The sequence below is a fragment of the Lates calcarifer genome, linkage group LG8, assembly GCF_001640805.2.
Source record: "Lates calcarifer isolate ASB-BC8 linkage group LG8, TLL_Latcal_v3, whole genome shotgun sequence".
NCBI classification, from domain to species: Eukaryota; Metazoa; Chordata; class Actinopteri; family Centropomidae; genus Lates; species Lates calcarifer.
In genome coordinates this window covers 18,215,680-18,241,390 of record NC_066840.1, presented here as the reverse complement: position 1 = coordinate 18,241,390, position 25,711 = coordinate 18,215,680, and the positions used below count along the sequence as shown (strand labels likewise).

At 40.5% G+C, this 25,711-nt stretch overlaps 2 protein-coding genes across 2 annotated transcripts; both read left to right on the top strand.

The window, feature by feature from the left end:
- Nucleotides 1-740: 740 nt before the first annotated feature.
- On the top strand, nt 741-13,668 carry LOC108895350 (rab11 family-interacting protein 1). The gene is made up of 6 exons (XM_018694111.2): nt 741-1,757; nt 4,079-4,608; nt 5,598-6,207; nt 6,881-9,367; nt 10,501-10,636; nt 12,346-13,668. The coding sequence occupies exons 1-6, from the start codon at nt 1,378-1,380 to the stop codon at nt 12,604-12,606; spliced, it is 4,404 nt and encodes a 1,467-aa protein (XP_018549627.1). The 5' UTR covers nt 741-1,377; the 3' UTR covers nt 12,607-13,668.
- Nucleotides 13,669-14,992: 1,324 nt separating this feature from the next.
- sfxn5b (sideroflexin 5b) lies at nt 14,993-25,258 on the top strand. Its single transcript, XM_018694141.2, has 14 exons — nt 14,993-15,186; nt 19,092-19,160; nt 19,635-19,712; nt 19,952-19,978; nt 20,087-20,141; nt 20,235-20,260; nt 20,428-20,481; nt 20,690-20,746; nt 21,042-21,107; nt 21,500-21,590; nt 21,842-21,957; nt 22,173-22,258; nt 22,963-23,080; nt 23,332-25,258. Exons 1-14 carry the CDS (start codon nt 15,130-15,132, stop codon nt 23,407-23,409), a joined length of 978 nt encoding a protein of 325 aa, XP_018549657.1. The 5' UTR covers nt 14,993-15,129; the 3' UTR covers nt 23,410-25,258.
- Nucleotides 25,259-25,711: the final 453 nt, after the last annotated feature.

Sequence of the window (25,711 nt, the reverse complement as noted above, 5' to 3'; positions counted from 1 at the left end):
TTATTAACAGATCACATGTTATGTATGTAAAATCCTAATCTGCAAAGCAACTAGTTACTCCAGCTGAGTAAAAACGTACAATATTTCAATCTGATGTGTGGTGGAGTAGAGGAACAAGTAGCATAAAATGGAAATATTTAATATTTCATGTACTGTCACAAATTATGCAAACTGTCAAAAATGTCAATGAGCTGCACAGTGAGGCAGATCTCAGGGAATCCGTTGTTCAGTTTAGAAAGACGTGACTACAGCACCTCCACCTGGAAGACTTCAGTATCTGTTGCAGTAGAGTATTTGCTCTTTTCTTTTGTGCCGATTCCTCTCATTGTGAATTGTCTCTGATCTCCACCAGATGGCATTGCAGTTGTAAGAATGACATAAACCTTATGTAGTCCGTCAGTAAAAGCTGATCTCCAGCCAGTATCAATATAAGATTTACTGTAACTCACGTTAATGCACAGGCCTTGTCCAGGAAAAGGAGAAGGCTGATACACTATATTGCGTCTATAATACAACTCTGAATTGTAGATGACTAATCAGCCTTAAAAGCCTTCAATCATACAAATAAAACACGATGTTAATTAATTAAATGATTCAATTTATCCAACAGTCCTTTATTATTTTATAGGTTTTCTAAACGTTTGACTTGCACTATCACTGTATGATGCAGGGCTTTGTCGAAGAGGAACATTTGGAAATGCTGTAGTTCAGGAAATCAAAGAATAAGCAGGATGAGCTGGAAAATATTTAGTTTTCATGGAGGGTTCCGCCCAGAAACTTGACAGACATCTTCATTTTTTGCTGATTTATAACGGAGACAAGCCGCTGGACGCGTGTCACGCACTAACGTCCACTGTGACAGTTCGCTCCAGCAGAACAGCGTGTGTGTGAAGTGTGTGTGTCGGTGGATCAGATGAAGGTTTGGTTGGGTGTTTCTCTTTAATTCTGCGGCATCTCTCTCACTGTATGCGGGCCTGCTGTTGTGGAGGAGGGCGGGCCGTGAACACAATGAGCAGATTTCGGACAGTAAACTGGGACTGATGCGACATGTACGGAGCGTGGAGTTGGGATGATTTGTGCACGCAGTTCGCCTAACTTGGTTTGCATTGATTGAATTTGGGAATGGCACGCAGAGCTTCAAGTTCAACATAGGCCCGGTGTGCTGTCTGAAAACTGACCTCGGGTAAACCCTCAGAGGCTCGGCGGACTTTGGAGATATTCTGCAGAGGTATTTTTCTTGCGCAGAACGGAAACTCTGGCGCAACGGCGAAGAGAGGGATGATCTCCCCATCAAGTGGTACGACAGGGGACTGAGTGTAACTGCGAGTATTTAGGGACACATAGGCAGCCACTGCGCCTCTGTGTAGCGGTGCAAAAATGATGTCACTGATAGATCTGGACGATGATCAGCGGTGGGTGCCCACACATGTGAATGTCACCGTCCTCCGCGCGAGAGGACTGCGAACCAAGGGCAAGCACGGCAGCCGCTACCTCTACACCATCATCCAGGTGGGGAAGGAGAAGTACACTACCGGGCTGGTGGAGAAGGCGGAGGTGCCCGAGTGGAACGAAGAATGCTGCTTCGAGCTGCTCCCCGGGATCCTGGAGGACGGCGGCCGGAGCGCCTACCCCCCGGGGAGTGGGGACCTGGTCCTCACGGTCATGCATCGGGTGCTCATCGGACTGGACGTGTTCCTCGGTCAAACCATCATTCCTCTTGATAAGATATTTCAGGAGGGGATGTGTCCAAGAGATGAGTAGGTGGTGTTTGGATTTTGATGTAGCCTGCATGACGAACCATGTTAATTTGTCTGCTCACTCATGAGACTGAAGATGAAGATGTGTCTTGTTTTTATGTCAGATCAGGACTGGGGTTTTGTTATTTAGTAAACTTTACAGGAGAATGACACGCAGCTTTTCAAATACTTCTTCATTCTAAACATGTAGAAAACTATCTTCATGTTATTGAATAAATTCAGTATGTTGAGAACAGTGTTCTCCACTCACCCTTTTTACCTCACGCAGCTGATCCTGTTTTGACAATCTCCTCATAGTACACTGTAATTATCAACCATGTGCTTCACGTGCAGCTCAAAATACAGCACCTGGGTTGACTGATTAGCCTTAGAGATCACTTCCCACAAGAAAGGGTGCACAGATGTGTTTTGGATCAGCATGATCACATGGTTAAGAAAACTGCCAGTGCCTGAACCCTTAATGCATTAAAGGCTCATTAAATTCTGCCCCTCTAGACTAATATCCTTTATTAGGCTACTCCAGCAGTCCCCACAATGCACTGCAAATCAACAAGATGAGATGCAGTTTTCCACTGTGGACTTTATCCACAAAGACTCCATCTTGATGGTAGCTAATATTTCTGGCACTGAGCTGCATGTATTATTACATCTATTGATAGAACATTGAACAGCTTATAGGACACTCTGTCCTTCCTCACTTAATCTTTCTTGCACCCATATCATCCCAAAAACATCTGAACCAGTGACTATTATCCCACACTGTATCTAACTGTGGCTTGTGAAAGTGAGATAGAAACCCATACTTGGTATCCTAGCTCAGATATAAATAGTACAGGGATGTGGTCTGTGCCACCGGCAGCCCATTAGATTCAGCTTTGAAAACTGCAGGGAGGTAGAAAATCATGGCAAAAATGTTGGTCATGCAAGGTCAGAACTCCTCGAGATATCTGTGCAGCAAATGCACTTATTGTGATGAATATTGAGTCAGTGCACTACAGCTGGGTGCTTGCATGTCTGCCATAATTAACTGTGACTGAAAATGTCACAAGTGTAGTTTAATGTTTATGGGTGATGTGATAGTATACGCAGTCATACATACAGAGTCATTCAGGGGTCAGAAAGACACATTAGATCAAGTTTAAAACGACTGAAGCTATTAGCCTCATACAGCTTGGTAAACAGTGCTACACATTCACATAGTCATTCTTTGTAGAGCAGATGTAGAGCTGCTTTGAGGACAAAAGAAAAACCCGCTGGCTGAGTTGAACCTCAGCTGGCTGAGCTAAAAGAACCACAGTGTTTTTGGAGAAGTAGTGATAGACTGAGTCCAAGTAAAAGAAGATAAGAGAGGTGGTAGATAACTGTTTATCTGAGTTTTCTATCAGGTTTGTTTCTGTTATGTAAGGTTATATTATTTTTTTTCTGTAATTTCAAATGAATTAAATGACTCAAACAATATGTCACACACCTGAATATTTGGTGGGTGTGTCAGAAGGCAACACAAAAACCCTCTTACTTTTATTCAGCATTAATAAATCTAGGAATTACAGTCGTACTCCACAGATTCACAAATTTATTTTACCAGTTACTGTGTATGACTCTGTGACTGAGCTACAGACTGTAAAAATAGGTTCTTTGTTTACAGTTTTAGAGTATCTTGAAAACGTGGCTCTGACTATTATCTAATTTGCCTCATTTTGAGTCTTTGAAGTCTTTGTTGTGCCACAGGTGACGTAACAGGACCCACCAGTAATATGTGAAACATTTCCATTATAAACACTGAAGAGCAGAATTGAGTAAAGCAATACGACACATCTGGCTTTAATTGTGGCTTCTCCGCCCTCTCTCTCTCTCTCTCTCTTTCTCTCTCTGCACTCCGTGAAACTCACACTGAATTCCTCCTGTTAGTTTTGGCACCGTAACACTTTCTCTGGTCCACACAGAGGATTTAGGGGGCAGGATTTCATTGGTTGACTCCTCATATTGTTCATGTCTTATACAGTGCATACACACCAGGTGTAGGTGGGTGGACTCCCAGGAATTTGGATTGTGATTTCCTGCTCTGAGGCTTGTAAAACAGTTTGTTTTCAAAGATTTTACAAAGTACAATCCCCTAGCTGTATTTCCAGATTATGTAATATGTGAGAAGCATTGCCAAAAGGAAATCAATGTTTTTTGTTGTTTTGTCCCAGTGAATGGACAGATAACACATGCGACCTCTGCTCTGAGCTTTAAAGAGATAGCAGTACACTTCAGAAATCCTGCCACAGTAATGTATTTATATAAGGCAGTGATATATCTCCTTTCTCCTGTTTCTCCAGGTGGTTCAAGCTCAACTCTAAGGCAGGAAGAAAGGAGAAGGAGCGTGGTGAACTTCAGGTGACAGTCCAGTTCACCCGCAACAACATGACAGCCAGTATGTTCGACCTCACCATCAAGGACAAACCTCGCTCTGCTTTTGGCAAGCTCAAGGATCGTGTCACAGGGAGGAAGAGGGGGGATCTGGAGTCTTCCTCAGCCATTGTGCCAGGCCGCTATGCCGCTCTGTCAGGATCCCTGGGGCAGCCGTTTGGAGAGGAGGGCGGAGGGGTGGTGGAGACACGAGATGTGGAGATAGCAGAGGAGAAGAGGAGCAAGATGAAAGACTTCTTCAAAGGAAAGCTGCGCAAGTCGTCCGACACCAGGTCATGCTCATCGCTGGCTTCAGAGAGTAGTATGTCTTCCATGGCTAGTGATAACCCCGGCCCTCCACCCAGTCTGGATCTGTTGTCAGACCCTCCCAGCTCCCCCATCTACACAAGCAAAGTGAGAGTGGACACACACTATGGAGAGCCAGATTTAGCTAAAAAAGGTACGCTTTGAAATCATTTATATGTGTATGAAATGAGGGCTGTTGGAATTGCAAATATATGAAGTCAAGGTTTCCCACATGATTTTATAGCAGAGGTATGTCGCCTCATTGCAGGTAAAGACCACCTTTTATAAAATAAAGCATTGAAATGAGAGAAACAGCAGAGATGCTATTTCACACTGAAAATAATTAGAAATTTAACTGATGAGAAGATGAGCTGTAGTAGGATCTAGGTGGCATACTACCTCTGCTCAACAATTTTCTGATGAAAACACAGAGAAAAAATAACAATATCACTGTACTCCCTTCAACATTGGATTTTAAGGTTGAAACCAATATCAATTGTTATATTTTTTTCAACATAAACACATCTAACAAACAGTTTTGATTAGAATAATCTAAATTGGTTATCATAGCCAAGTTACATAGTGACACTGTTGTGGATGAATGATATAATAGTAACACATAAAAATGCACTATAAGCAGGCTTGTCGTCATGGTGGAGTGCCCAATTGTTATAGTAACAAGTACGTCCAAGATGGTGTGAGTCGATCGGGATTTTTACAGTTCTGCACATTTCAAGTAAAAACAGCACGGTGTCTTGGTCTGGAGACTGCAGCTCTTCCACCTGTACCACAGACCACTCTTGTCACAGTGTGATCCTTGACATGAAGGTTGGTCATGTGACAGAGGTCTGCAGACTTGACATGTTCTGCTCCATGGTGAAATCACAAATGTGCACATGCAAGTGGTCACAAAAACACATGAAACGCAGATCCTGTTGTTAATCATGTGATACAACGTGGAATACTGACTCACGAAAATGATTGTTCGCACCTGCTGAATGTGCATTACTGTTCCATGCTCCATGTGTTTGCAACAGGAACAATCTCTGAACCTTTTGATCACACTTAATAATGTGAAATGAGAAAACCTTGGAACATTTTATTTTTTATTTTTATAACCCAGTTTTTCTGTCTTTCCAACAGTGCTCACCAGTCAGCATACAACAAAGGTCCTCACACACAAGCGAGCCCTCAGCGATGAGGCTAGCAAGATCACAACAGCCTTCCCTCGAACAAATCTTGCAGTGGAGTCTCTCAAGGGTCAGACAATGACTCAGTCCAAGTCTTCCTTGTGTATAAATGGAAGCCATGTCTATGACTCTGAGCCATCCACTCCAAAGACTGCAGGAGCCCTACCGTCCAAGCTGGTCCTGCTGGAAAAATGTTCCCCACTCTCTCGTTCCCTGCAGAACCTCACCAAGAGAAGTGAAGACAAAGGTTCGTATGCCGATGGCCGCCGCTGGTCCTTTGACAGGACGAAGAAAGAGGAAAAGGAGGAAGAAAAGGAAGCTCAGACATCATCTCCTCCAATTCAGCAAGCTCAGACAGGGGGTTGCCCTGTGCAGGCAGCGATGCCAATCGTTTCCTCTGCTGCTGAATCGCCTGAAAAAGGGAGGAAGCTGAGGAAGACGTTATTCTCTGGAGGGAGGAGTGATTCTCTTCCAGCTAAGTCAGACCTGAACCAGGCTGCTTCAGCATCTGAGGGGAGGCTCAGAGGCTGGTTTGGCTCCAGTGACTCCCAGAACAAGCCAAGGTGAGTCGGGTCCATTTACAGGCTCGCCTCTGGGCTCCACAGTTTTTGATTAATGTATCTTGTATCCAGGCACAACGACAGGCACGTGGGAGGCCTGTATTCAGTTGGGTGTCCTGAGTTGTTTGCTCTCCTCCCTGCTCATTTGAAAATGGAATTGATTTAGTTCATAGTTTTCTCCATTTTATGACCATGCTGTATCATCACCTCATACTATATTTTTCACAAACAGCACATCGGCATTTCCATTTCCTTCACTAGTGTGTGTCTACGTGTCTCAATAAAAAATGCAACGTCACTGTGGTTTAGAAAAATATTCTTGCAAAAGTATGTGAAGGCAATCATTCCATGTTGATATGAGCTCACCCAACAGAATAACTGCCAGCGCAGATGGTTATGAATGGCTACAATGCATTATTTATTTTTTGCTTGATTATTTTGCAAATGTGCTTTGCTTTTTTGGTTTAATTTGTGTTACTGTTTCCATGATTCTATCATTTGGCCAATTTATCTACTGTTGCTTAGAGACTGAAGTTAGTTGAACAAAACACTTTGTTGTGGAGTATCATCTAGTGTTTTAGTTGTCTTTTGTGTTTGTGTAAGAAAGATGTTCGCCATTTGGTAACCTGGCACATCATTAACTAAGAGGACTATTGTGCCCTATTTTCCTCCACAGGCTGGAAGTTTCTCCTAAGGTAGAAAGCAGCTCAGATGTACCCCCTCCCCTCCCTCCTCGCTCCCCTATCCCCCCTCAGTGCTCCTCTCCCTCCGGTCATGTCTCACCTGATGACTGCAGTCAGTCCCATCCCTTCACCCCCTCCTCCTCTCCCTCCTCAACTCCCATCTCCCCCTCCAACCCCTTCCTCCCACGTATGCAGCGCAACCCCTTCTTTGAGGAGCTCATAGCTGAAGAGTCGCAGAGGTCCCCTCCTATTGCACCTTGCTCCTCTTCTGGCTTGTCCCCCTTTCATTACACCACTCTGCCCTCCCAGCCCTGCACACCCAGCCCTGCTCATGATGTTAATGCTACAAATATGGCTTCCATAAAGCGAGAGCGCCCCAGGCCAGTAGCTAGACAGATATCTCTCCCTGCGATATTACCCAAAACAGCCACACCTAACTCCCATAACCATGCAGCCCCTCGTTCCATGTCAGAGAGTGCAGGAGAATGGGATGATTGTTTTGATGCTTTTGCCTCTAGCAGGCTCAACTCACCTAAAAGTAGTCTTCCTCAGAAACAGCAGCGAACCAGTCCAACTTCATCTCATAGACGTAGTTATCCAGTTAATAACAACACCAATAATCACGCACAACAGCTGCAAACATGTGAAGAGGAGCCTCCACCTTTGCCTCCTAGGAGACTTTTAAGGACCTCAGTGAATGAGATTTACTCTGATGGCTGGTTGCACAGAGGTCAGGAGCTAGCTGTCCATAAAGAAGCCTACCTCCTCTCACAGACCGGCGTGGCCTCACTACAACGTGGAAGAGAAGGCGAATGCAAAAGAAATAGTATATCTCCAGACCCTCACACGAGCAGTGAGACCTCAGACTCCCTCAGTGCCCACTCACAACCATACACAAACATTACATCACCAGGATGCATCTCTGAAGAAAAGCTCAAAAAGTTCAAATATGAACCTTTGGAAGATGACACTGACTGCTGGGGAGGGATGTTGTTTGAGCAAGACTTGTATGGACGCATGTGTAGAGGAAATTATGGACAACCCAAAGTAAACAGTCATCGCTTATCATGGAACACTGAGGAAACTGCTGGAAATAACATCACATGTAAGAACTCAGGACCTAAAATGCTTCTTGATACTGAGATATCTGTTACAGACCTTTTGAACATGTCAACTAAAACTTCCCCTAACCCAGATATAAAGGTACTAGATTGTACTTCTAGTCCAGTAGAGGAGGCAGTAGAGTCTAATCCAACTGAAGCCACATGCATCAACAATAATGTGTCTTTCTCATTAACGTTGGGAGACCTGAACATGAATGCGAATAACTTAGACTTTAGTTTTATTGATTCTGATGGCTCCTCTCAGTCAGAGGTAGTTGATACTCTCAAAGGCATCAGCAGTTTAGGCGAGATTTTCCCACAACCGACAGAAGGTTCACCGACAGCCGTTTACCACGAGGAGACCACACCTGAGGATATGTTCACTTTAAAGGACACCTACATACCAGGGATGAACACCTCAATTGAAATCACTGCCTCTTTGAATAAACTGTGCAAAGTGTCTCCAGTTTGCCAAAACAGCTGCCAAGATTGTCAGTGTGAGCTGAATAGCGTGGCATCACGTGGTCATTCAAGGGTAAACAGCAGAGACCTTACTATGTTGTCACAAAATCAAATGTCTAATTTGTCTGATCTTGAAACTGGACCCAGAGAAGATAAAACAAGGGGTGACAATAATTGTAAAAAAACGGAAAAGGACTTTGATGATAATGGCAATCCACAAGCTAAGCAGACAGAGTTGTTTTCCGGAGTGGTTAGTGCACGTTTTAGACCGAAAGGAGTATCCCGACAGAGCAGCAGTGGCAGCCCAAACAGCCAAAGCAAAAATGAAGACAAAGAGTTTGAACAGCTGTTGTCCCTCGTTCAAAACATTTCAGAAGTCAGTGAAGGACCATTGTCGTATCAGCCCACTAAATCAGCTCTTTCTTCCTTATTGGCATTAGATAAACAGACAGATTTGCAAGTAGATAGCACCAGTACAACATCACAAATATCTTTGAAAGACGACACAGCGTCTCTCCCTACAGAAAACTGTGTAACAAGAAAACCCTCTGTGATCAGTTTTGAAGACCTCCACGCGAAAGTAGCACCAAACACGAGAACCCCTTCAAAGGCAAAGATTGGACAATCTTTGCAAGAGCCTGAACCCTCTTCACCCTCCATTCCCTCCGCACTCTCCCCGTCCGCTGATGCACAAGCTAAGCTCCACCCTACCCCTGTCTGCCCCTCCATACATCCCTCAAGCATGGGGCCCAGTGCTGGAGCCAGCACTACTCTGGTTGTGGCCCCCTACACCTCCTCCTCCTCCTCCTCCTACTCTACCACCTCCACCACTGACCAGCCCCTGGTCGATGCACGGCACACACTTTTGCCTGAGGAGACACAGCCAGCTAGCAACCTGCCCCATCAGGAGAGCAGGTGAGACTCCTCACACTAGGTTATAACTCATGTAGGCATTTACAAGCTGCAGTAACTTGGAATAACAGCCAAGATTTCCGCATACACTACTAAACATGCACAGCAAATGATTTTTTGTTTTTGTTTTGTTGCTCTGGTTGCTTTGTTTACTGTTGGCCTGGCTTGTTTGGTGAATGCATTTTTGTATTTATAAGTTCTGTCTTTTCATCCAAAGTGGTTGGATGATAACTACCCCGCACTGCTCTCGGCTTTGCTCCACATTTACGTTATTCATCTCATGTTTCAGTTTCTCGTTGGCTACTGTAATTTGTTGTTTTCTTACACATCGTTCCACCTAAATGTAGCTACTTATGCTGCTGTTTTGACCACCTGCTAATGAAAGCTAAACATGTCCAGATAATGGAATACCTGGAGAGGATTAAAGGATTGAGGGGACCCAGAACCAGACTTGACATGGCAGAAATTATAGTATTTATTGTGTCACAGTTGCTCAGGGGACCCAAAATGTTTAGTGGCGCACCTGGGTTCAGTCCCAAATATTTAAAGTATTTTATTAGATATATTTTATTAGATATATTAGATATTATTAGATTTTTTGTTTACAACAGATACAGGAAAGAAAACTTCATATTTACAATAGAAATGTGCTTTCATGTATTACAAAACAAACATACAGAGAACCATGAAATTGCTGTTGTTGTTGGCCAAATAAGAGAAAAAAAGTTGTCTCAGGCACCCAGCTTTTCTCTCTGCTGTGGTCACAAAGTAGCTTTAATTTGAACTCTAGTTTTATTCTACTTTTCAGTTTCTAACATTCCCTTGCTGTTGTTGTTGTGAAGTATACCCTGTGTCTCCCACCTGAAGATTTCATCCTCCAGTAGCAAGAGAGTCACTGCACTTGCATTTCAGCAAGAGTCAGATTGTCTGGTTTGTCTTCATATGTTGAGCTTTTTCAAGAAAAACTGTATGTGTGCAGTTCAGATGTAACTGCTGAATCAGCTGCAATTATACAGTAACTTGCCATTTGACCACACATGATGAGACATTAAGAAACAGTTATGCACTTACGGCAAATATGCAAATATACAATATATCCATGTTGCAATGTGAATGCTGACCTTTTTACTTTGCAGACCTCATCCAGTGAAGCCATTAACCTCCAGCCAATCAGAGAAGAAGGAGGGGCGTTCGGTTCTGGAGAAGCTCAAGTCTACAATCCACCCTGGACGTGCCTCCCAGCAGGTCGTAGCTGAACCTGAGAGGAGTCAGGTACTGTGAAAAAACCCCCACAACACCAGTCCTTTATGAACACTTTATAATATAAAGTATTTAAAGGGCATCTATCCAATAGTCAGATAGATGCTCCTTTTTGCCCTTCACAGAAATGTGGCGAGTTACATGTAAAATCATGACAGTGATATGAAAAGTCCACTAGAAGAAGGAAAAAAACATGAAAGCATGCAGCTGCTACCAACAGTTCCCTGTTAGACTGAGGTTACTTTCAACACCAGGGAGAGAAATGCTGATCCCATTACTCCTCTCTGGTGTGGCATAATTTTTTGGCCCAGATAAGAGTCCCCGGTCCTGAACTTATGTTTCCAGTCTTCTTCTGTAACAGTTTGGACTTTTTCTGTAACTGCATGCCAGGGAATAAGGTGATATAGCCAGACTGAAGGTTTGAAGGTTTTTATTACACATTTCTGTAATTATGGATGTGGATTCTGATGGGGGTTGGAACTGCAGTGAAAAAAATATGTGAAATACAGTGAATATAGCCCCAATAGTGACTACAGAATATTTGTTTGTAAATAGCACAACATTCACGTCTATTAGTAACTTATACATTCAGATATTTTAATAACTACTATGGAATTTCTGGTTACATATATTTTGACATGATTATGATTAAGTGGCAAATAGGATTTAAAAAATCACAGTCAATGTTCAGAAGTTACCCATTAACGCTGTGTGACTCTAACAGCAGAAGAATTAAGTTATTAAAATGTCACACTAAATCACAAAAAGCCATTAGGTCCACAGTCTATTTAATGCCTCCATGAGCATTTATTAACACCAGCATTGCACATAGTGTTAATAAATATACGCTGCAGGAGCATAACTGATGTGATGACTTCATTGTTTCCTGTGACTCACTTCACTTTTACCACCTGCAATTGAAAATGTGCCTGTTTTACTTTCCAACAGAGTGAGGTATTTAACATTGTGTAAGCAGTCATTCAAATCACATTTTTCATTTGAGGGAATAGAACAGAGAGACACTTATTGCCTTTGTTGCCAAGAAGACTGAGAAGACTGCCATCACTCTTGTGTCTGTCTGTAAAGACTGAAACTACAACCAGGAGAGAGTTAGCTTAGCTTAGCATAAAGTTTAGAAACAGGAGGAAACAGCTGTCCTTGCTCTGTCTGAAGGTAGCAAAATCCGCCTACCAGCACCTTTAAAGCTCACAAAGTAACCCACTGTATTTTGTGTCTTTAAAAGCAACATTATGCAGCTACTTTACCTCAAAATAACAGCTTTGAAATCATTTTGATGGTACACTGACTCGGGATAGTCAGGGTAATGGGGAGAATGATGCCTCTTTCATTCACACTTTGAACCCTGAAGCCCTGTTCTTGCACTGGGTAACTTGGGTTGAGTGGGTATCAAGAAGAAGCTAGCTCTTTTCATTTATTGCCCAATATAGATTTTGTATTTGTTGCTTGAGCAATTGAAAGGCTTCTGAGCCCAACAGAATTGAATGTGCCAGCGTCCTGTAATCACCACTTGTGGCTACAGAGACTGCTGTTACCATTGCTCAGCAAAAGTTACATAGCGTTACTTTAGTCCATACATAGATAGACGAGTATCCTCGGATATTTCCAATTATAGGAATGTTAAACTATTCTCATAATTGTGACATTGACAAGCCTTCATACAACTTCCCACACCTATTCTATTCCTATCTCCTCTCTCAAAGGAGGTGACTGTAGACAACTCTGCTCAGTACCAGCACCTGACCAACATGGAACTGATCTCCCTGCTGCTGCAGCAGGAGATGGACATGCAGAAGCAGCAGGCGGCCTCCGAGCAGCAGGGGGCGCAGCTGGAGAAGTGCGAGGCCGAGCTGAAAAAGGTCAAGTCACAGGTTCGAGACCTGGAGGACTACATCGATAATCTTTTACTGCGGATCATGGAGCAGACGCCCACTCTGCTTCAAGTCCGAACCAGACACAAGTGACTACAGCACTAAAGTGTATTGCACATGATGTGTGATCATCTAGAATACAGGTTCCTCAAGAGAGGGTTAAAAAAACAGGGTTATTACTGAAGATTGGGAATCACTGTTCTAGAGTCAGTCAAACAAATGCTCCACAAGTCATCCAGGTCTTCTCACTGCTAATACTGCCCTGTTGATGTAGACACGATATTATCCAACATGCATGCTGGTTACTATCTCAATTTGGCACGGACAAAAAAAAGTACCATGCGAAGAGCTTCAATCAAAGTGGATGCAAATGATTATTTTACCCATGCTTACTAGAATGATTTAAGGTAGTCAGCTGTTGTAAGTCAAAACTTTAAACACACTGCTTTCACGTATGCAGAAAATAAATACAGGCTAGAGAAAACACTTTCTTGGAAGTGCTCTTCAGAGATTAATGTATTTCCGCTGGCAAAATATGAAGTTAGCTCAAGTAACCTGAAAAATGCAACTGCTGAGGTGCAAAAACAACATTTTGACACAGGATTTTCATCTCAAATAGTTTTATGAATTGCCAATTGCACAAAGGTTGACTTTAGCTGATTACATATTTTCAAATAGAATGTAAGAAATGCTACAAAAAATAGCAACACATCATAAAATGCTGCTCTGCCATGTGAATACTACAAAAAGAGATGTTTCTGCATTAACATAGCTGTATGACAAGCAAAAAAAGTATTAATGTTTGTGTCAGAAAAGACTGAAGAGGAGGAAGACTTATTGTTTGCATTTTGTTTTCAATCTCTCAATTCCTTAAATTCTTATTTCTTGTTACACTTAAACTACGAGAATGTTTTAATATATTTTTATGTTTTCTTGTCCACTCTGCGATTTTTGTTTTCTTTTGAAAAAGCAGCATTTTACTGTAGAAATAACAAAGCATCACTGCAGTAAATTAGAGTATAAGTTATTTCTATCAGATACTTTTGTCATGATAATATATTCTCTAATACCACTCTAGTACCACTGTAGCTACTTGCAATGCTTTACAAGACCGCAGTACTGTACTGTAATGAAAATAAAGTGCACATGACTCAATGTTGCATGTATGTTGCAGCAATGCTTATATCTCTCCACTAGAGAGCGCTCCTTACTTCAGAGTGTAGGTGGAAACCTGCTGGTTCAGCATGAATCTCTGCTCTGCACCCTTTGTATTCACTTGAGATTTTCATGTATGACTCCACGCAGAATATGTACCCTTATCTGAGTTAATAGAGATGCTGTTGTTGTAGATAGATTCTACTGAATTTCCAGCAAATGATGTCAGGTTGCCCCTGTGCAGCTGCCCACTGTGCTCTGGCTTGTCTCTCTGGCAGCACTGATTTATGGTCATTGAAGCTGGTTTACATTAATTTCTGCTCTAAAGTAACATATAACAGAATAGGCTGTGTTTTAAAATTGTAGACCCAGGAGATATGGTTCATTTCCTGTTTAGACTGAGCAGTCAGTCTAAACAGGAAATGAACCATATCTTGTTTACATTTTTCTATCCCATTAGGAGTAAATATATATGAACAGAATAGTTGTGTCCAATGGTAGGGGAAGTAATCAGATTCTTTTCTTAAGTGAAAATAGCAAAATGACTGTAGAAATACTCAAATAATAGTGTACAGGTATTATGAACAAAATGCACTTGAAGAATTAAAGGCAATGCTCATTATGCAGCAGAATGTCTCTGAAAAATTATATTATACAAATAACATTACTGCTGCTTTAACAATTAACACACATATTAATGTTGCAGTCTTAATGTTAAAGTCTTAATCTACAAACTAACTAGTGACTTTACCTGTTAAGTAAAGTAAGTAAAAAGTACAACACCTGCATCTGAAATGTGAGGAAGAAGTATAAAATGGCTTAAATGGAAGTACTGAAGGTAAGCAGTGGTATTCTAGTAATTCCTAGTACTGTACTTAATTTTTATATTACTGTATGTATGAACTTTAAGGTGTGCATCATGAATAAGAGATAGGCTAGAGTGTGATTAAGGTTTAAAATGCACATTTAATATGAGACTTAAGTTGATTTATAAACAGCACTCTCTTGCCCTTGGCCACTGTCTGACAGGAGTGTAATGAAAGTGTCCAGTGAGATGACAGACATCGTATTTTTTCACTCCAGGTTATTTATTAAGTCGCACGTGTGCTCCTGGAAGGTAGTCCTGATCATTACTCCATGCATAAACCTTTTCTTTCTTGAGGCCACCCCTCCTCTCATAGTAATGATTAATTGTGTCAATCTGGCACCTATGGGTGCATCAACTGTTATCCCTGCCCAAGATCAATCCGAACGGTTATGCAATAGCGGTTCACCCTTATCGATTATTTGGGATGTGTAGTCATGCGGTTCAACTTTGCCAGTGTTAACGCAAACGAGGAGACTACACATCCCAACAGACGTAGCGGCTCGTTGCTTCACTAGTTACACACTGAATGTAGTTCGCTCCACTTGAAAATCCGTTCAGGATTCAGTTCATTAATAAATAAATAGTTCGGTGTCATGGCGGAATCTGCAGCGTGTCCTGCTTTCCAGCTCGGGAAACCCCGATACGACCAGGTAAGTCTTCGATCTCCTCCGTTAACCGCGCGTTAATAGGATTTTTGTTTTTTGTTTTTAAGGCTTTCGGGTGAAAAACAGCCTCATCCTCCGCCCTGCTCCTTCTCTGGATGCTGGCACTTAGTAGCGAAAGTTGCCTTTGATCCGCGATCCGTTTCTTTGTTGCTTGTTTTCTAAAAACCACAGAAACTTTCAAATGATAATGAGCCGAGTGTGATTAGATTAGTTCTGAGTTTAATGTAGTTTTACTAGCAGAGATAAACGCCTGTCGACAGTGTCATATCGCTGTTTATCATCTCCACTGACAGATTTCACACCCCTCGTCTCGGTGCTGCTCCGAGAAAAGATTCTATCAGTGTTGAGATCTGCAGCCGAGATGCTATCTTGAGCGTCAGGTTAAAGGTAGCTTTCATTTTGTTGCCGCTTTATCACGATAAATGTATAAATGCATTTGTTTTTTCCTCTTTTCTTTTTTACTTTAGGCTTTAAAGTCACAGCTGTTGGAGATTTCTGTTTCAGTATCTCCACATTTGCCCATCAGTTTCTCCATTAATGCAGCCCAAATCACACTTCTACACCCCCAGTTGTGTGTGTGTGTGTGTGTGTTTTTTTTTCTCAGGGTGCTTTCTACAGACTGACTGTTGCCCCACTTCTGATCATGATTAATGGGCTGTGTGTCCTTATCTGAAGCCCATTACTCAATTCTCCGTCCTTTGAAATGAATTTGCATTGGTCAGCCGTGAAAGATAATGTGACCTTCACGTTCAGCTCGGATGGCACATTAACTGAGGAGGCTGCTTCTTTGTTCAGACAACAGCCTAGAGGAAATTATTTACCTGATGTTATTGTATAGAGCAAAGTTCATATCCAGATTGTGTAAATAAGTCACTAAAGGTTTCTGCTATCATTTGATCTGATGAGAGTTATTAATGAAGTTCTTATCAAGATGCAAGCACACCATGGAAAGGCACTTGCCCAAGAGAAAGTCACTTATCTTACATTTTGAACCATCATTTTATGTGTTTTGTCACCCTGTCAACTGGGCACGGGTTGAGTCAGGTCTGAGGACCTCTGAGAGAGCCTCTGTTTGAAGTGACTGTTAATATTTATTGTTGTAAAGTGAAACAACTACAAAGAGACACACAAGGAGATGCAAAATAATTGCAAAACAATAACAAAGAAATGCAAAATGACTACAATAAGGCCACAAACAACATGGCTGCAAAACTACTACAAAGAGACACAATTCAACCATAAAGAGATGTTAAACAACCACAAAGAGACACTGTATGACCATGAAGAGATGTTAAACAGTCACTAAGAGATGTAAAACAATACAAAGAAAAAAAACAGCCACAAAGAGGCACAATATGACCATAAAGAGATGATAAACATCCACTAAGAGACACAATACAATCCCTGAGATGCAGAATAACCACAAAACAACCCCAAAGAAATGCAATGCAACCACAAACAGACAAGACAATCTTGGTGTCTTGCTCGTATGTAGGAGGTGTGGGATAGGCTTTTTACACATCTCTGCCCAGGGATCTATTGTTTCATAATCCATTTATGAACACGCCAATTAACACAGGATAGTGGATGAATCACAGAAAGTCTATATGGCAGTTTATTAACACCCTTTGTCTCTAGTGAATTCTTTTATTCAGTCTTTTCTCTTTTACACAAGTCACTCTTAGATCACCATCATTTTAAGGAAGTGAGTAATTCATCCTCGGTTGCCAACTTCTACCATTGATTCACTGCTTGTAAATAGTTCTTCTGGTAGAAAACCTTTTCAATTTGACCCGTGCATTTCTTTTTATTTTTCCCTCAGCAGCCAGTGGTTCACATTGAGTTGATAAAGGTGCTGTAATACTTTCAGTTCTTTGCGTCAAAGCAGTTCAAATTAGGCCAGTCCTTGAATCAGCATAAATCTTGCTTGGCTTGTGTGTGCTTTCTGCCGGCGCTCCATCTCTGCTAGCCTTGTTGTGTTCTCTCTAGGGAGCTGAAACTCATGCATAATTAAAGCAGACTCCTCACATGGATCCTCTCCCTACCCGAGTCTTACAAAACGCCACTGCAGCACATATGGCCTGTCAGAGGAGGAGACGTGTGATGGAGGAATGGCAGTGGTAGAAAACCTTGACATACAGTGAGAGATGGTTTATCTGCAGTCTTTAGGAGGACCATAGGTTGTTTCCAGTCATGGCAATTAGGACCCGCTACTGGGGAGATAATTAAAATAGAGACTTGTCGGTTCCACTGTGTTTCCTGCCCTTCATAACTGATAAATGTCTCAGAGGGAATCTGATAGAAGCTGCCATGTTTTCGCCCATCTGGTTTGCCAAAGAGACTCTTGGCATAAACTGCTATTGGGCCTTTTCAGACTGCTGGCACACATACTTAGCAATTGGCATGCTGATGTAGACAGTGAAGGGAACAGAAAACAGAGCGCTTGTCCAGCAGCTCCAAGCCTCACTTGGAAGAATGTGTTCAGTAAATGTAAACTTGTTCAGTCTGTCTGTGCGTTTTTTTCTTAAGAGTTTTTCCTCTTTTGCGTTTACATTTCAGCTGTGTTTTGTTCCACTGTGCAGTTAACATGACAAAGATTTTCTCATTCATTTTTATACTTTTAATTGGTCGTGTTTTGTTTTGACATTTCACCACTGAGCATGCAACAGTTCAGCTTTCCCTATATTTGCATTTCAATGTTTCCATTTATTCATTTTTCATTAACATATCAATGATTTGTGTATGGATGTTCTTTCTGGACCTTTGGGGAACAACATACTGTGAAGAGAGGCTAAACTCAAATGTCCTTTTATGCATAATTTGGGTCTTTTAGCTGCATCTCACTGCATCCTCATTTAGCACTTATTGCTTTGTGGCAGATAAGGTCTGCAGAGAGTTTAGTCCCTAAGTTTAAGTGTAAAAATGAAGGTGAGCCTGAGCTTTAGAGGTGGTTTTACCTTTGGACAGAGCTAAGTGAACTGTTTCCACCTGTTTCTTTGTGCTAAGCTAACCAGCTGCTCTCTGTAGCTACATATTTTGTTTACAGAAATTAGAGAGGTATTGATTTTCTCATCTAATGTATAATGTGACAAGCCTTATTCCCACAGCAAGGATTTTTGCATGGATGATCATTTCTTGATCTTGTGGAACAGTACTGTGTATTTTATATATATATATATATATATATATATATATATATATATATATATATATCATTTAGTGAACTGAGCAAGCAATAATTCATTGTTCTGCATGGGAATTTAAACTTAGTGAATCAAAGTTATCACAGATGGTAACCAGGGCTGTGCAGTAGCTATGGGCGTAGAGGTCATGTCCTCAGTATTGTGTCTGGGAAATTTGGTATTTTCATGACCTGAGAAGGAGTTTATGTTGCTTACACTGTTTTTTTCAAGGCTGAGTCTGATATTTTTTAGAGTCAGTATCTCTAAATGTGACAGTTTTGGGGCAAATAGTAAAAAAAGAAGTCAAAAAGAAGTCCACCAGAATTATATTCCTTGCAGTGTGTAGAATTGTTTAAAACTGCATTTACACCATATTATAGTGAGGTGAATTATCATTTAACTGTTAAATTAATTAATAGGATAGGATTTTGTACAGTTGTTGTATTTATAAAATCCTGGTTATAGCCCTGTGGATATATAAACTGTGCTTGCATGTGATATCATAGACACATGAATTACCTTATAATCCTGCTATTTCAGCATGGCTGTGGGATACAGATAAAACAATGTTTTGCAGCAATGAGCAGCAGTAAATCAGTTCAGAGGACTTGTGGAAAAATCATTCATTCACAGAGGGGCGGGTGGTCTGTCACTGTTATTGTGTCTACTGACACTAAAAATTAACTTTTGTCTCACTGTCCTCTCCAGGGTTCCTTCTTTGGTCGTCTGAGACACTTCATAGACATCATTGACCCCAGCACCCTGTTTGTATCTGAGGTAAAATCTTCTGTAAACCGTTGATACGGTCAACAGTTTTGATAATCAATGAATCATTTTAGTTCTTAGTTTGCTGGTCATAGATGTGATAGTTTCCTACTTTAGCCTGCCCTACATTGTATGAGTGTAAATTAAATTAAATGGTAGTTGACAAAATATTTGACACATTTATAGATAATGTAAATAGCTGGTCGTTGCAGCTGTGAACACATGAGAACTTTGGCTCCTTTTTCTTAAATGACAAAAAGGTAATTTAAACGTATTGTAGATAAATACGTTTATATTTTGTAAAGTAATATATCAGGAAAAAAAATTTAAAAAATAATTCAGTATCAAAATGCAATAAGCTGGGATTGGATCCAGCCCCCCTGCAACTCCTAAAGGATAAGTGGTGTAGCTAATAGATGGATCAAAATGCAGTTACTGTGTCTGCAATATTCATTCAAATTAAAACCATTTTTTCTTTGTGTGTAGAAACGGTTAAAAGAATGCATCAAACTTCTTGATGACTATAAACATGACACGCTTCCACCTGGGGTGTCTGATCTTCAGGTGAGTACTAAAGTATCTGTTCCTGAAGGAAACTCAGAGTAAATATCAAAGAAAGGAAGCATATTAATACACATTACAGAGTCTGTAATAACAGATTCCTGGCTAGAGCAAAACACACAATTATCACAATAAAAAAATGCTAGATAATGAACTTCTCGTAGCCATTATCCAAAAAGAAAGCTGGAAACCTAAAGATTAATTGTAGTTTTTCTTTTTAACCTCACTGTGTACCTGTGCAGCTGTGGGAAGCCCAGAAGATCAAGCAGGTAAGTGACTGACCAGTCGTAAGTGAGCCCAGGTTAACTGCACTTCCATTCATTCAAGCCTGTGGGCTCCTGGCAGCATGAGGATGATGCCATGCTCTCTGCACGCAGGCCATCATTCATCCTGACACAGGAGAGAAGATCTTCATGCCATTTCGAATGTCAGGTACGACCTCAGATGAAGATCTTTGCTCAGGTTGTTCAAGTTGGTCCATTTAGTCATCGTTTTTACACTGAAAATCATGTTTTCACTGTGCAGGTTATGTCCCATTCGGAACACCAATTGTAAGTCCCATATGAAAGTCACATCACATGTTTTAATCATGCATTTCATAGAGGTGAACTCGGCTGTGCAGATATTCCATTCACATGGTCATGTTTGGGGACAGATGAAATGAGACTTCAGACTTATTTTATCCAGAAATAAGATCTTATTCCCTGGTTTCATCTAGGTCATTGGCCTTCTCCTCCCAAATCAGACTGTGGTGTCTACCATTATATGGCAGGTACTGTAAATAACATACATATTGTAAAACCATTGCATTTATTGTACATGTTGAACACCTGGTAAGCATGCATGTAGTTGCAAAGCTTTCCCAAATCTATCTATCTATCTATCGATCTATCGATCTATCGATCTATCGATCTATCGATCTCATACCTATTGTTTTTTAAATCCTCATTCCTCTGTATTTTCTTCCCTCTCTCCTACAGTGGCTGAACCAGAGTCACAATGCTTGTGTGAACTATGCCAACCGCAACGCCACAAAGGTAGGAGCTACTCCCTGTGGATATTTAGATTTTTCATCTCTCCAAAAACATCTCTCTTTTTTTTTGGGGGGGGGGGGCTTCTACACTTTTTTCCTGTAAATAAAAACTAAAGTTAAGGCAAATTATTATTAATATTTTTATAACACATTTCAGCAACAAGGTAATTCAAAGTGCTTCACATAAGGTATAAAAAATTAAACAAATGCATAATGGAAAATGTCACAATAGTTTACAGCAGTGTGACAACAAACCATGTATAAAGCTGTGACACAATATTTCTTTTGGCTCTCTTCAGCCCACACCAACATCCAAGTTTCTTCAAGGTTATGTAGGAGCTGTGACCAGTGCTGTCTCCATTGCAGTGAGTTTGTTTTTTTTATTGTGGTGATATCAGTATTGACTATTGACTTTGTTTTTCTGAATATTACCTGCCAATATAAATTTGGTCATAAACAGCTTTGTATCTGCCCTGTACAGAAGTAGTTATGCAAGTTAATGTTTTTGACAGTACTCACAGAAACATAGTGGTTCTTAAATGGCTCTTAATTGACTGATAGCAGAAATAGCCAATGCTAGAGCAATTATGCTAGAGTAAAACCAAAGCTACTATGACTACAGCTACAGATAAGAATAATTTTCAGATATTTTAGAAGATATCTTTAAGACTGTCCTAACGTTTGTTTCCCCTGAGGTGTCATATTTTTTTAAATGTACATTTATTTGTCATTTTTAAGTTGGTTTTGTATTTCACAGGTGGGACTGAATGTGCTGATTCAGAAGGCCAATAAGCTGAGCCCTGCCACCAGAATGATAATACAGAGATTTGTCCCTTTCCCAGCTGTAGGTAGGTTTTCAAAGGACCCTGTGAACCGTCATTTTTTCCCTCCTCTACCATAAATGCCACATGTTACACACTCATTTTTCAGAGTTTGCTAAGTGCATTTATGTAATTTCTGTATAAAAATATTTATTTCACTGAAGGTTACAGTATTAAAAGTAATTTATTCTTTTGATCTGTGACTGTATTTCTTGTCTTCAGTGTCTGTTCCTATTTTGTGGAAATGACCTTTCCCTTACCTTTCCCTTCCTCCTCAGCCAGTGCAAACATCTGTAACGTGGGTCTGATGAGACACAATGAGCTGTCTGAAGGTATTGATGTGCTGGACAGTAATGGGAATGTGGTGGGATCCTCTAAAATCGCTGCAAGACATGTGAGTGGCTTTTTAGCATACTCAGCATACCTGCATTCAATATGTTTGTAAACTTGCTATTTGTCAGTGAATTGAAAATGTGATGGTGGCTGATAATGGAGAAAATGCATCATTTCCTCCTCGGCTCCTGTAATTCAGCTCTCATCAGTTAAATCCAACTCATTGCAGTGTTTGAAATGAAGCATGTGCACAGTGTTCTCATCTCTTTCCCCCAGGCAATCATGGAGACCGCCTTCACACGTGTGGTCCTCCCGATGCCGATCTTTGTCCTGCCCCCCATCATCATGTCCTACCTCGAGAGGTTTGTACAGAAATATATTGTTGGGACTTTTTAAAACTAACTTAGGCTGAAACTATTTTCTCATTATCTGTATAATCACTGGGTCAGCAGTGTCAGTAAATAACCAAAATATTTAGGTAATAATCTGAAAAAACTAGGAAAACTAAAAATAGCAGATTGCCATTTCAGCTCAAAACATTAAATACTTTTTTTTCGGGTACAATTTCATTGTTTCTTTGTATTGCTCTTTGTCTTTGTAAGGCTTTATTGTCTGCTTGATTCTGGTCTAAAATATACTTAAATATGAAATAATACATAAATATTTGTGCATGCACTGAGCCAGAGCCAACATATGTTACGCCCCAAAGTGATTCTTCTACGCAGTATTCATTCAATAGTACATGTAGGTCACCACAGCCAGAAAAAAATGCAATAAATATAAAATGAAATGTAACAATAAAGCTGTGAACAAAAATACAATTTCTTTTCTCTATCGTAATGTTGAATAAAAGAAGATATCTGCAGTCTGACTCATTAAACCCACAATTGGAACTTTCACACAGACAGAAAAATCTCCCACCCACTAATTGTGTGAAATAGCTCCCCCAAATCTGCACATGATGTTTTTCTCCAGATCTAAAAATAACCCCTGGCTTCGCAGTAGTCATCTGGGATCGATCCACACAGGCTTACGTTTCCTTTTATCACTGTCTTGACATGTGTAGGCTGAGATTCCTGCAGAACAACCGCAGATTGTTGCTGCCCATCCACAGCCTTGTGTGCCTGGTTACCTTCGGCCTCTCCCTGCCTGTGGCCATCAGCCTGTTCCCGCAGATGTCTCAGGTACAGGCTTGTCAGACAAACTTCCCCCGCTGCTGATTCAAGGCCAGATGGCTCAGGGAGCAGCTGGAAAAAATTCAAATTACATATACACCACTTGACATGCACAGCCTTGGCCTGCAAGCTTCACCTCTTATTGCAGATGTCTCTTCCCACTCTAATTAAAAGTCAAAATGATTTTCAGGGCTCAAAGACAGAGACGTAGAGCTAATTTCTTACTATCAGTTTTGTGTGTTTTTTTTTTTTTTTTGCAGATTGAGGTGTCTCGCCTTGAGCCAGAGATCGCCATGGCAACAGATTGCAAGGTGGTGACCTACAACAAGGGTTTATGATGGATGGCACGGTGTAGGAGAGGAGAGGAAAGGGGAGGAAACGAGGATGGAAATGAGGCTGCATTATGAATATCTGTCAGGAGCAGCCTACTGTAGGGTTCCTCCTGTTGACAGGTTTGGGAATTATCTGCTGCACTATCATAGCAGAGCCTGTAGATCATCGTGTACTAATCCAGGGTTTCTAAACCTTTTTTTAAAAACACTTCTAATGATCCTAGCAATTACTGAGTCATAGTTTCTTCTGATCTTGAAAATGGGACAGATTTTTTGTCCTTGATGTTTTCAAGAACAAGGAAGCAGCTCTGTATATAGAAATTATTATATATTTACTGTAAAATTATTTTTTAGCATTAATGAGATTATTTTAATATATACAATACAGTGTTTCCCACCAATGCATGGTAATGGCTGCTCAAGTATATTTTGAGACAGTTTAACAATGAAAATGTTCTTAAATGCAGTTTAAATCTGCAGTAACTGACTTTGTCCACTAGTGGGCAGTGGAAACAAACTGTAAACAAAATATTGACAGATCTTGTAATGAACTTTGTTTTGGCTGCCTACTGGATTGAAGTTTTTTTTTTCTTTTTTTTTCTTTTTTTACTTGCTAAATGCTCCGCTGTGTTCACCAACCAGTCACCAACTTTGTCTGTCATTTACTGCTGAGCAGGCAGAGCACAGTGGGTTTATCTGAGCTTTTTAGCTGAAAACCTCTGCTAAACTGCAGCCAAAAACAATGCTGTTAAAAGCAGTGAGACTGAGCAAAAAGTTGTTGGCTAGAAAACAAAAAACAGTGAGGTGAAAAAGGCTATCAACCTCTCTAGAGCAGAGGTGAACTGCAGATTTGGGTGATGTGAATCTTTTCACATACAAGAAACTGTGTAATCCACTGTAAATATATTGATCTTTGCTGCTTTAATACCATCCATAAGGCTTAGCTTAGCTAGAGCATCAGACTTGCCCCAAAGAACAGTGCATGTACACACATGATGATGATAATGATATGTCAGCCAACTTTAACTTTTACCTACATTAAGTATTCTTCATCCGGGCCCTTTTAAAATATGACACTAATGAAATGTGGCCAAGACATGTGCTAAGTGGTACAATGTACAGTTGAGAAACAAACCTGTTGTTTAGAAACTAGCAAGAGTAATGGAGACAGTGTCCCTAAATTATCTTTGGCCTTTTCGTACTGCAATTTCTTGTGACTATCAGTCATTAAAAATATTAATGGTGATATATCTGCAATAAGCTAATACGGGTTGATAAACTGTATCTGTGAGAAACTCTGCACTAATAAGGCTGCAGTGCTGATATATTCTGATTCTGTATAATGAGAAACACTCTGATGAGGGAATTAATCACTATGAAACAATGAAGTCCGTCTGGCAGTGGCTGTGTTGTACATGTCTATGGGAACATGGGGAGACTGTACTGTAGATGTATATTACCTTACATCTTTTTAAACACATAATGACAGGTGTAGTGTATTTTAACCCAAATAATGTGAAAAAAAAATCAACATACTATTGACTGCATTTTTTCCTACAGTAGCCAAACTGTATATTAACTTTCCTTCCTGACTTGTATTATGGGCATTTTACTCCACTATTGACTGTTGGTTAAACCACTGTTGTATTCCTAATGAATTTCTTCTTTTGTACAATATTTTAAACCCAAAAGTATAACCTATAGATTATACTTCTGATGGTTAAGTAGTATTTTTAATTCTTTGTATAATACTTTTACTGCTACGACAGGTTTATTAAATGTTTGCTAGTCAAACAATGTGAAACATTTATCTATATTATTTAAGAATATATAATAAATGCTCTTTCTCCATTTACTTTCTTTTGTGAAGACTTTATTTCCAGACATTTTAGTGTATGTGAGTGGTGCACTTTGCCTCAGCGTTGCTGGAAGATGGTTTTCCTCCTCACTGGGACTTTCAACAAGGGTCATCATAATTTTTTTCTGTTTACACCATTTACATTAGCTGTTATTTGCCTTTTAAAATGCCACTCTGTTGTAGTTGTCGTATTACTAGTGTCAGTGTGTTAGAAAATGTTTATTTGCATTATCTTTATTCCGTACTGTATTGCACCATATTGTAGAGGGATAATATGTGTTTCAGCGCTGGAATGGTCAGTCAGTTAAGTGACTTGGTGCTTTATAGAAAATTAATCTGCAACTGTTTTGATAACTGAAAATCCTTTAAGCAGTTTTTCACCCCATGATAATGTCTCTTTGGGTTCAGAAAACTGTAACTGACATTTTCACTATTTCACCAATCAAATCA